Consider the following 12,094-nt stretch of genomic DNA (forward strand, 5'->3'; position numbering starts at 1 on the left):
CAAAATTTGCGATACTTGAATATCCCTTTCCTGGTTTTGATCTGCTATAGAATATGCTGTACTTGATTCAGAGACCTAGGGGGTACCCAAAAACCTGAATGGGAATTTACAGAAGACATGCATGCCCAGAAAAGTTTAAAAACGACTTAAGTAACCTATAAAAGAAGGGGAGGATACAATTTAAAAAGGCTTTCTTTGGGGGGTTAGATATTGACACCTAGACATAACAGCAGACATGTAAATGAATCAATCCATCAGATAGAGGTGACAGAAAAAGAACTGATGAGTAACTAAAATCTTAACTCCTGTAACCTTCAATGTGGATGAAAGGAGAACGGATATATGAAAGTATGGATGGAGTATCCATGAGACAGCTGGGAAGGGACGACAGGATGGGGCAGAGAGCAGACTGCTGATGGGTGTTTCTCAGGCTACTCATTAAGAACAACATAGCCAAGTCCTCCAAGCTCGGCTTTTGTTGCAGGGACAGCTCTTGTAGAGATGGACACAGCATATGAAATGGAAGCTAACAAGTCTGGCTCCTGTGGGGTAGGAAAATTTGCAACTCACCACAATTTAGGTGAGCTTCACTTCAACAAAGGAGCTTATCATTTGTGTAAGTTACGTGTCACTTAAATTCTCATATCATATGATAAGACTTTAGGTTTGCCACAATATGATACAATCAAAATGACGGATATTAGGAAATGGCATTTCTGCATCATGCAGGACTCCTCATTAGCTTTCAATCTTTAAACATCTAGGTGTTGCCAGTTAGGTTTTGATGTAAGATGCTTAAACATTTATGTTCTTGCCTTTTCAATAAAAACAAAATAAAATTTTATACCTGAGACAGTTTTTTCTTCTGATCACAGTTTATCCCTCCAATAAAAACCATGTTTGGCATCACTGGTCTTGGGAAATCAAACACAAAATCATATCTCATTAGCCAAACAGATCCATGGCTTAGAATCTCTGTAGCTGTCACTTTCTTTTGCATAATTTCATATGCAAGTTCTTCAAATGGAGCAAATAGAGGCTTACAGTAAATAAACTCCAGCATGTGGACCAGCATGTTCTTCACGCGTTGAGCAAATGTCATGCTATCTGAATTATTTAGGAAGAGCCTGGGGACATAGGAAGGAGGGTTTGGACACTGCGTAGCTTCAAAATCCATACCGCAAGGCATTCCCCGCAAAAAGTAGATGGAAGGAACTGAAAGATACTTAGCAATTATCGGTCCACACATCAGAACTGGATCCGTGAAAACCACATCAAATTTGCTCTCTCTCAGATACTGCATCATGTCTTTGTTGTGCAAAAGGCTCTTACAGTTGGTGAAAAATAACCTGGAAATCTCTAAGATGCTTTGATACATTGTAATAATAATATTCAAAACAGACTGTTCAACAAAATGAGCATTAATGAATGAGTTGAGCACAACACCTAAATGCTCCTCTGCGTAAGGTATTGGATATACTTTCACTGTATAATTCTGAGGCTCCTTTGGCTTCATATGCAAACTTGTTGATGGTACAACTACAACAACTTCATGTCCATTTTGCTGGAGTTTCTCCACTACCGGGCGCATGCTAAGCCAGTGACTTCCATCCTGAGGTATCACCAGGATCTTTCCACCTTCAACAAAGATTAAAGACGATGTCAGAAGAAGAAATAGCCCAGTATGTTGGTAAAAAAACTGAAACAGAAGAGCCATTTTGATGGAAGAAAGCTGGAGAGTCCTGGTCTGGAAGCATCTGACACAGTCCTTTATGTGAAGATCCATGCAAGCTTTAACTTTTCTGCAGGGAACTTATTGACCACAGAAGTAAATAATTAACTTCCCAATATCATTGCGGTTATCCTTCAGTATTGCAACTGCTCATATAACAGGGAAGGGCAGCACACTGTTCTTGAAAAAGATGCCCCCCTTTGTACTTTCTGTTAATTTTTAAGCCTGGAAGTATGTCAACATGTTCTTTCCTCAATGAAACTGAGACCAGGGATGTCATCCTGTAACAATAATTGTGGTTGATGCCACTGTCTTGGTAAGTACCCAATGAGAAAATTTGTTTTACTTTCAAAAGGCAATCTTTAAAATACACAAAGCAGAATGAATGGAAATTGAACACCATTTCTTTTATGGACTAGCCTAACTAAGAACACCTAACCAATATGTAGAAGGCTGTTATTAAATTCTCTCCTCCTGGAAGCAGTAAAACCTGCATGTCTTATGAATATATCACAGCTATCAGGATGTACCATGCAATCCCCAGTTTGAGATGGAGAAGAACAATCCTGTTTGGCTTTTCTCCCCATGGTATAGACACAAAAAAAGAACTAAATGATGGATTCAATGCAAGTGAAGGGTTAAGAGGCCAGCATAGACCTTTTGAGACACGAAGAAGGAGCATTGGTCTTTGGTCACTGTCCTGAAAACCCTTTCTATATATTGTGAGCAAGACAAAATTTAGGAAGACACATGATATCTTTTACTAATCCCACTGATAACACACAGGTAGAAAACCCCAACAAGCAAACTAGGCTTCTGAGCTTTCCTCCTTTCACAGGTACAGCCAGTAATGTAAACCACATTTAGGTGTCTCCTGAACCTCTTCAGCTATGAGCCCTGACAAAGCTGCAAACTCACCTTTCCTCTTCCCTGGTGTTCCCTTCTGAGCCCAACTTTGATGAGAAGAGAGATCCGATCCATTGTCTCTTGATTAAATTAGCCAGGAACTTGTCAATTGGACCTGTGGGTTTGAATCCACTCACAGGGAGGTGGAAGCTGTCCCTAGAGTTCATGCTTCCTGAGGGAGGAACTGATTGCTGAGCTGATATTAAAAAAAACTGGGTGGTAATACATCAGCTTGGGTTTCCAAAGAAAGCTCTACTAGGGTGGTGTGACCCCTTGTTTTCTGGCATTCGCTGCTATCCTCTGGAAAAATGCCCGTGAACTGAGGCCCTCAGGGCTTTGCTGGTGGAATATTTTGGTTTATGCAAGTAAAAGTAATGGCAGACCAAAGTCTTTTGGGTGGTGCTAAGGAAGGGGTCCTTGTGAAGACAAAAGCTGATGCAAAACTATCATCAGCATAGTTTTTCCTGTTCCTTCCTTTTATAAGTGGTGGTGGGATTCCCAGCATCTTCACTATGGAGAAACAAAACCTTACAGCCTTAGGCAACGGGGTTTGTCTCACTAGACACCCAAAGGGTGCTAGCACTGTTCTGTGCAGCTCCACGCTGTCACGCTGACATGGAGGAACCACCTTTAGGCTTGGAAAACCAGTTTCCAGAAAGGCCCAAATATCTGGGAGTGAGAGGCAGGAGACTGAAAGTGTGAGACTGAACAGATTGATGATTAATTCTCATTAAATGCTGGAGATTTGGAGATGAAGAGTTTATTGCAGCTGCTGTGACAGGAACTGACCAAATCAATTTGGAACTTGCCACTTGGTGTTTTCTTTACTCTGCATTTGGATAAGATTTCCAACAGCAAAATTAGATGGCTGAAAACAGCCAGTAAGAAGTTAATCTTCCAGTGTCTATAAGAAAACAAGTATCTTCCTAGTATGGCTACACTTTGGACTCAAGTATGGACTCAACAGACTCCCTACTTTTGCACCAGACAATTGGAGGAAAAACTGTGGAAAAGGTGAGGCAGCAACAGAAAAAACAGAATTAAAAAAAAAAATAAAAGGAAGATAAATTAGAGATAAACAGAGAACACACAGACAAAGAAAGGATGAAGTTCTTAGGTTAGCACAGAATCAGCTGAGGTCAGATTTAAGCTGGATAATTATTATTCAGAAAATTATCACACTGGTTTATTTTTCCAAATAACACGTTAGACTTACACGTGTTTGTTGTTCATTACACAGCAGCAAAGGGCACCTGGAACCCTTGCAGGTTTGAAGGATGTGGTGCTCATTACTTGCAGAGGAGCACCAGAGAGTAGTTTGATGAACAGAGGTCTCAAAAGAGTGAGAGCCACGTGACAGCTTGGGGGAAAGGCTTTCCCACTGGATACTGGAGGACATAAATTTTAGGTTAAACAAGGCTGAAGCTTGGGTTACCCAAGACTGCAGATTTGGTTTTGCCTCAGAAGTATCTCTTGTGATAAGGCTTGTGTGGGTTACTCCAGGGTGTCTCTTTGAGCTGGCAAGCAGCGTTGCAGCAATGGAGCAGCACTGCACTGGTGCGCAAGCAGCTCTGCAGAGTTGAAACTGCTTGGACCGTAAGCCATGAAGGGTTTGGGTGCAGGGGTGCTTTCCCCTCACCCCATGATTGTTTCACCTGGAACAGGTACTAAAACTCTCTCAAACTGCTTATCTCTTGAGTTGGACTGGCTGTGATTTGCAGATTTCTTTTAACCTGAACAGCAGACACTGAGTGGCACCAAGGGAAGAGGATAGCAAATAGACACTTCATCAGCTACTTGTTATGTAAGCAGCACTAAATCTAGAACTTAAAAAAAAATGTTTCTTGAGGCAGTCTGGAAGCATTGGTTTCATCTGCTGTATTTGTTTTCCTGTTGTTAGATGAGATTGCTTATGCTCAGTGTCTTGCAAGCAGGACAAGGTTGCTCAAATGCTAGAGTAGGTGGATGATGTAATTTGGTTTCCCACATTTCTGGATAATGGATCAGGCTTTGTAACTGAACCTAGTCCTTTTTTTGATGCTAAACAGTGTCAGGCAAATGTAGGGTGGTAGCTACTGATGTGAGCCTGCCTGATTCCCTCCTTTACATTTTACATAGCTATGGAGATACACTGCCACTTGCCTGCACAGGACAAGATGGTATGTAGTTTGGCTATCATGACTTCAGAGGAAAAACAAAACCACCATAAAAGTGATTATATGTTTACTGCAAGTTGGAAAGTAATCTTACTCAAAGTCTTTGCAAGAGCAAGACACAGCAGGTAGCTAAGCAAATCACAGAACACTGATCATTTCCAGGGCAGCCCTTTCCTAAGCTATAAGTAGAAATCATATGAAAAAGATAATAGGTGATCCTGAAATTAATAACTGTATCCTAACAGAAAGGTGACATTTAAGGCTGCCCAGGTAACTGTAATTGGAACACTTCCTAACCTATGGAGGGCAATGTGTTTGATATTTGTAAATATAATACTCTTATAGCCTTTCTAGATCTTTATGCATAGACCTTAGTCAAATATTGTACCTTTAGACTCATATTAGAGAAGGTATCTTAATTTAACCAGAGATAAACTTCCCATGGGAAGGGAAACTAAGGCAGTAGTTCCATCTGGTATGAAGGACTTTCTGTCGAAAGAAATGTGGTTTACAGCTTCGTTCAATATCTCCTCTTCAAAATATGGGAGGCACAGGAATGTGGACAAGGGCAAACTGAAGAGAACAGTGAGATGAACTGTTTGGTTAGAGCAGCCATTTCAGGTTGATACATACTGTGCATTGAAAATGTACAATGCGTGACGGTTAAACCTTCAAAAGTAGTGCTGCTTTTACTTGTCCAATGTTGTGTATTTTGCCACTGTGATATAAGATATGAACAGTATTGTCCGTTTTAAATTAAGCACATTTAAGATGTGCTTAACATCCTTTAGAAAAGCATAATAAACAGAGGCTGATGTGATATTGGGCTGCTCTGGACTGCCACTAGGCTCATCAACACCCTGAATATCGCATAAGAAAACCAACCCTAGTTTTTGGTTCATGGACAGTGATGACTACTGCTTCAGGGCTGAAAACAAAGAGTTCCCCTATAATTGTAGTAACTTAGCTACCCATGTTAGCAAATAAACAGTATCCACAGACATGACAGGATCCCTTTTGATGTCACACGAAGTGATGTTTAGGTTGTGCAGTCTGTTGAAAAATGTGTACCAGGTATGTGTGCGTGCTTTAGTACTGCTTACTGTATTCTTTGGTTTCTTGCCAGTCTTTGATTTCCACTTTAATTGCATATTTCAAAGGACCAGTTAGAAATGTCTCCTTATCAGAGCTTCCCAGATACTGCTGGCTTTGGCAGGAAGGTTTCAAAACAGGACCAATCTTCTTAATTCTGGTGCTGGAGAATGAACCACAGGGTCTTTATTCAGTTATGCTTCTCCTTTGCTTGAATAACTACCTACTTAAATCCAGGGTTATTTTAATGTTTTAAGTTAACCAGTTGTTTAAATAAGTAATGGGTGGTTTAGGTTAAAAAAATGGCAATAACTTTGAAAGGTTGTTATAGCTTGCATTTCTGAACGTTGCTTTGATTAAATCATATGAACTTTGTTTTTATGAGCTGCCCCAAAAAGTACTATTAACTTTGGCTAAAGATGAGATATTCATCAAAGTGTCTCAGGGCTCCCAGTTTGAGTTAATTGTGATGTCCCCCTAATGAGGAACCGCTTACCATGCCAGCCTTTGGGTACTTCTGAAGTCATTGGAGGAGGAGGATGGCACAGCACCTCTGGGTCTGATTTCCTGCAAGCCTTGTATTAAACCTCTAGACACACTGGGACTTGGCAACTCAATTTATATGTGTATTAATGAATATGTAATTGCTACTGAGACAAATGCCCATGCAAAGTGCAGGACAAGAGGAAATCCAGCCTGAGGCTGCCAGTTCAGTTATCTTGGTCAATGAATATGTGTAGTTTGTGTTCCCCCAGGCCCCTGTGGTCACATGTTCTCCCACTCCCTTTGAGACTGCAGGCTGTGGACATGCTTACAGCTCAGGAGGGTCAGGGAATCTGGGATTTAATTCCCAGCTCTGTGCTGGATAAAACACATATGCCCAATTTTGCAAAAGCATGAGCTCCTCAGCACCCTGATGCCTTCAGCTCCAGGGGCCAGGTCAGATATGGCAGAAAGATGCCCTCTTTGGGAATGAGGCCACAAAGACCGATCTCTCTGCCTGTGGAAAATTATGGCAAGCGGTGTAACAGGAGGGTCTGTGGCTTAAGCTCCTCATCCAAGAAAAGACACTGCATTTTTAATCTCCTGTTCTCTCTCCCTTTCCTAGTCAGCCTAACCTTCTGTTTTCTGGGCTGTTGAGAAATAGGCTATAGTGTTTCAAAGAATTGTCTAGTCTTATCATATGGTTATATCTCTGAATAGTAATAAGCAACCCAGAGCTCACCACTGTGTATAGATAGATAGTTTTTTTTTTCTCCCGTATGACTTCGCCTTTGTTTACACTCTACTGCATAATTGCCTTGTTCCTGGGCGGTGCTCAAAGTGAAATAGGAGAAAATCCTCTGCTGTCTGTAGAAAACATAGCTAGAAAAGGTGGACTGAAGATAGGAGGAATACACAAGGTTTTTCCAGATTTGGAATGTGGGTTTTCCATCAAATGACAACTATCGATTGATGTAGGGTAGATGGCTCTACCCCTGTAGCAAGCTTATGAACAGCAGCTCCAAGACCTTCAAGATACAGAAGTAAACACTTACTTCATGCAACCAGCAAGAACTGGCCTCTTAAATCTCAAGCTACAAAGTGCCAATCTCTTGAGCCTAGCATGAGAGAATGCCTTATTTATAGTATCATTCAAATTTGTAATGTTATTCTTTATTTGCCTTATTCTTTATTAAGTTTACTGGACTCTGCATAAGCCTTTCAGTTAAAGAGTATAACAGAAATCTGAAAGAGGAAAGAAAAAACCCTTGAACTCAAAGATATGGCACTGCAATTTTGCAGTGGTACCATCACATCTCTGCACAACTGTAGTACAATGACCACAATTCAGAAGTGAGGGAGTAATTTCATAGGAAAGAGATTTGTGTTCTACTTTGTGACTGGAAAGAAATGTCTAGTGCTATCAATTGATTTAGAGACTATATGGTAACTATCAAAATAGATTTGAATTTCTAGATTAGCTTTAAAAATGCCACAGAACAATTCCAGTGAAAGCAGATGTCAAGAAATAGGTATAAAAACTTATCTAAGTTTTGTATAAAAGTGTCTTTCACCAAATATACTATTTTAGGTTAATTCTTCCCATTTCCATATCACATTTATGTTTCACCATGATCTACAAACAGAAATAACTTAACATAAACAGCCAGTTTGGAAACCATATGTCATGAAAACACAACCAAAGCAAATTAACTGACTTTGCTGAGCCTAGAGTTAAAACAAAAGATGACTCTCGGAGCATGTTTTTTGGGGGTTTGGTCAGGTGAAAAAAATGTGTCAGACTCCATGAAAATGAAATCAAAACTGAGCGTGGTTGGTGTATAATAATGTGCATTCACTGAGGACAATAATGTGTAGCTAGCTGATGAAGTCCATGGTTGTTTTTTTTTGGACTTGCCAGATAATCCTAATGAATTCAAGTAAGTCATCTGCCTCCATCAAGGTAGTATGATTTCAGCCTGTGGAAAAGAACTGTCAAAACCTGTTTGTATTAAATCATTACCAGAAATAATAATAAAAAAATCAATAGCACTAAACTTCCAGAAATGATGTAATTGCACTTAATTGGAAAATGTACAATTTGGAGGAAAAAGAACATACCTTGGACAGTGGTTTCCTCCGAGCACAGTTTATACCTCCAATAAAGACCATATTGGGCATCACTGGTCTGACATACTCAACCACAAAGTCAAATCTCAGAAGCCAAACAGAAGCAGAGCTCAGGAGGTCTAGCAGGGATACATCTCTCTGAAGAACTTCAGAGGAAAACTCTACTGCATCTTCATAGAAACCATTACAGTACACAAGCTCCAGGAGGGCAAGCAACGCATTTTCCACTCTCTGGAAAAAAGTCATGCGGTCCGAGTAGGAGGTAAATGTTCTCGGGATGTAGGAGAGAGGGCTTGGGCACTGCGGTGCTTTATACTGTAAGCTGCAAGGAAATCCTCTCACAAAGAACACAGATGGAAGAGAAAAATAATTAGCAACTGTTGCTCCACACAAAACAATGGGGTCTGTTAGGACAGCATCAAAGCCACTTTGATTCAAGTACTGCAGGGTCTCCTTGCTGCTGAACAGGTCCTTGCACTGAACAAAGAGCTTACGGAAAATATGCGTTAAGCTGTTGTATATTGCTAGAGTGTTCAGTGGGAAAGGCAGGTCCTTCAGGTGAGCGGCAACGTACTCATGAAAGGCATTATCCAGCTCTTCTAATGTGTAGGACACTGGGTATGTTTTCACCACGTATGCATCTGTCGTTCTCATATGCCAGCTTGCTTCTGGTGTAACCACCACCACTTCATGTCCTCTCTCGATGAGCTTTTCAACCACTTGCTGCATGCTAAGCCAGTGGCTTCCAGCCATGGGCACCACCAGGATTTTCCCTCCATCTGAGAGGCCAGGAAGGAGGAGGATAAAAATTGAGGCGCAGCAAGGCCGCAAAGTCATGTTCCTGTGGTCAAAGTACAGACTGTGGAAGAGTCTTTTCCTTCAGGCTGTAGCTTGAAAATGCTTTTGAGGGAAGCTGATTGGTTTATCTGAGGAGTTGTGCTGCTTTGTCAAAATATTCTAGTTAATGATTCACTGCCTTGAATTGTGAGTGGTTGGAGTTTTTTTCCTCATTATTTGTAAAGCCAAATGGGGTGACCCTTTCTTGTGCTGAGTCGTTGGAGTTCCTCAGTGTTGAACAGAGAATAAGCTCCTCGACTTGCTAGTCAGATTTCTTAGGACTTGATCATTGATGTGTCCTGTCCTACACCTTGGCCAGGACCAAGGAAGGCAAGTCTGGTGTGAGCAGCTCCAACACCGCAGTAACATATGAAAAGAGCCTCAACAAATTTCACTGTGGTTGGAGACATGGATGTTCCAATAATTTCTCTGAGGACAGGAGACCCTCAGGATAAGGGGAAAGGGCAGATAAGCCAGCTCTTATAAGCCAGCAGGAACCTCCACAGTCTACAATGACACCAAGAAGAGACACTGAGAAAGGCTGACCTGGCAGCTGAGGCAGAGATCTGTGAAGCTGAAGCCCAGGTTCTTGTTTCAGACCAGTAATGTGGCTGTTTCACAGCCTACGACACAGCCCTCAGGCAGCCGAAAAAGCCTCACCACTTGCCTGTATGTCAAGTAGAGGCTGGACACAAGACCTGTACTACATGTGTTTTAATGACTCCTGCTCCCCGTATGCCTTGGGCTGTTCAGTAGATTCAGGTGTGAGCCCAGGTATTGGACCTGACTTAGCTAGCAGGCAGCTTCAGCGCAAGGGTGGGTTTGCAAGAGCCTTCAGCCTCACAGCATTGTTTTTGATGTATGCATACTGAAATGATTAGATGCCTAAACAGCACCGTGACGTGACAAAATAATGCAACCTAAGATATTTAGAGCCATATAACCTGTGTCCCTCAAGCACACAACTTCTTTTCTCTCCCTTCCATACAATAGACAATGCAACACAATTAACTTTGTATTGTTTTCTTCATGTCTTCCTATCAGCCTTTTTATTGCTTTTTCCTGTTTTACCATTGTCTGTAACTTTTTTTTTCTTTGTGCAGAGAACCTGCTGGAAAAAGTGGCAGGGAGCAGTTTTCTCTCATGATAACTTTGCAGAAAACAAAATATTTGAACTTCAGAGTCGGGAGAGAAGCTGTGAGGTAAAAATGAAAAAAATACTCTTAAAATCTTTTATGTTACTGTAAACTGTAAGGAAAAAAAGATGAATAATAACTAAAACATATTATCTCTGGATTTATATAAAGTGCATTTAAAAATGATTGTTGGGAAGGTAAGTTTAGCAAACAGAATTCTCTCACAAAAAGGTTAATATATATTTTTTTGTAATGGCACCCCTCCTATTTACTGAAGAGGGGTAAGCAGAGACCTGGTAGGGACATGTTCTGCTCTCCCCTAACCTTCTGCAGCAGGACAACTTTGCCACACAAACCTCACAGCACTCTTAATGTGAAAGGAGTGGGTGCAAAGGCAAGCTCAGGATGGGTGAAGTTAATCAGTACCTTAGTGGTGTTTCTGGGTGTTTGAGACTTTGCCAGAGAGTTCCTCAGTAGGCCTGGTTATCTGGCAAGGGTTTCTAGATGAGTTGAACTTTGCTGGGTTCAAGGGAGTGCAAGATATATTGCTTACTTCTCACATGTGGTCACCTGCTCAAGAGGACAGTGCGAACTTTGAATTTGGGTAAGAAGCCGCATGCCTGGCTGGGGGTTGAACAGACAACCCCAAGGGAGACGGGCTGTACTGGAAGGCCACAGTGGGAATGACTGATGTGTCAGCACAACTGTTGCCGTTGGTTCTGTGGCCTTGCTGGCACAATGCAATCGACCACAGCAAAGCACAGTGAGACTCAACACCGGAAGCAAGCAAGGTGCCAGTTGGGTAGTTGTAGGTTTGGTGGCAGCATTAGGAAGGCAGATGCAAACACCCGCTTGTTTCCAAGCAGGAGCTGAGCTTCTCTGATTACTGGCCAGGCTCATCTGTATTTGTGATCCCAACAGCAGTACAAGCCCTGGCTTGTGCTTGATGGGGCCATGCGATGCCTAGGAGGGAGCTGGACCAGGAGCGGTGGAAGGAGAAGCAGCCCCAGCCTCTTGCGCTACAAAGCCGGTACATTAAGCTTCATCCCCGGCTATGTTTTTCAGAAGGCTTCGGCAGGGCCTGTCCCTGGTGGCGGCGTGAGAGGTTTGGGTGATGGCAGAGCTGTGCTGTCCCCCCCGCCAGGCCCACGGCCCAGCAGAGGCTGCGCCTCCTCCCAGGCCCTCAGGCTGGCCATGCAGCGCAGGCCGCGGGGTCTCCACGGCAACCCTTGCCCTCGACCCCAGTAGGCTGCCTCCCACGATGCACCGCGGCTGGCAGGAAACTACAACCCCCACAAGGCCTTGCGGGCAGCACTACGGCTCCCAGCAGGCTGTGCGCGCTCGCCCGCCCCGGGGCCGCCTTGCCGCCCGGTCTATTGATTCGTATCGGCGTCCGTGCCCTGCGGGTCCCTCCCGCCCCTTGCAAGAGGTGGACCTCTCTCTGTGGAGCGAGGGGCCGCCCGTGTTCTCGCTTCGGGGCTTGGCCAGGTGCGGGAAGTCCCGGAGCCGCGGGGGCTTTAGGTCCCAGCGTGCTTTGCGCGCTGCCACAACAAATATGGCGGCGGCCGCGGGGCCGTGGCGGTAGGCGCCGGCCTGGCTTCGGGTGCTGGCTCCGAGCGGTG

At 43.0% G+C, this 12,094-nt stretch overlaps 2 protein-coding genes across 12 annotated transcripts in view; one reads left to right on the top strand and one right to left on the bottom strand.

The window, feature by feature from the left end:
- LOC119152464 (UDP-glucuronosyltransferase 1A1-like) overlaps positions 1-12,094 on the bottom strand; it is a 42,471-nt gene that overhangs the window by 23,222 nt on the left and 7,155 nt on the right. The window contains exon 1 of one of the 4 annotated variants that reach the window (XM_037397794.1): positions 848-1,791. In XM_037397794.1, the coding sequence (XP_037253691.1) occupies positions 848-1,786 (939 nt within the window). In that variant the 5' untranslated portion in view covers positions 1,787-1,791. Of the gene's footprint in view, positions 1-847; positions 1,792-8,490; positions 9,352-12,094 lie in introns of those variants that run through there. The other 3 variants (XM_037397801.1, XM_037397800.1, XM_037397799.1) reach the window with 3 other exon arrangements.
- The window catches only part of USP40 (ubiquitin specific peptidase 40), a 37,983-nt gene continuing 37,696 nt past the window's right edge, over positions 11,808-12,094 (top strand). For 4 of the 8 annotated variants that reach the window (XM_037397787.1, XM_037397785.1, XM_037397791.1 and 1 more), the window contains exon 1: positions 12,014-12,091. The gene's annotated coding sequence lies outside the window, so the exon portion shown is untranslated. The other 4 variants (XM_037397786.1, XM_037397788.1, XM_037397792.1 and 1 more) reach the window with 3 other exon arrangements.

The sequence above is a fragment of the Falco rusticolus genome, chromosome 8, assembly GCF_015220075.1.
Source record: "Falco rusticolus isolate bFalRus1 chromosome 8, bFalRus1.pri, whole genome shotgun sequence".
Taxonomy (NCBI): Eukaryota; Metazoa; Chordata; class Aves; order Falconiformes; family Falconidae; genus Falco; species Falco rusticolus.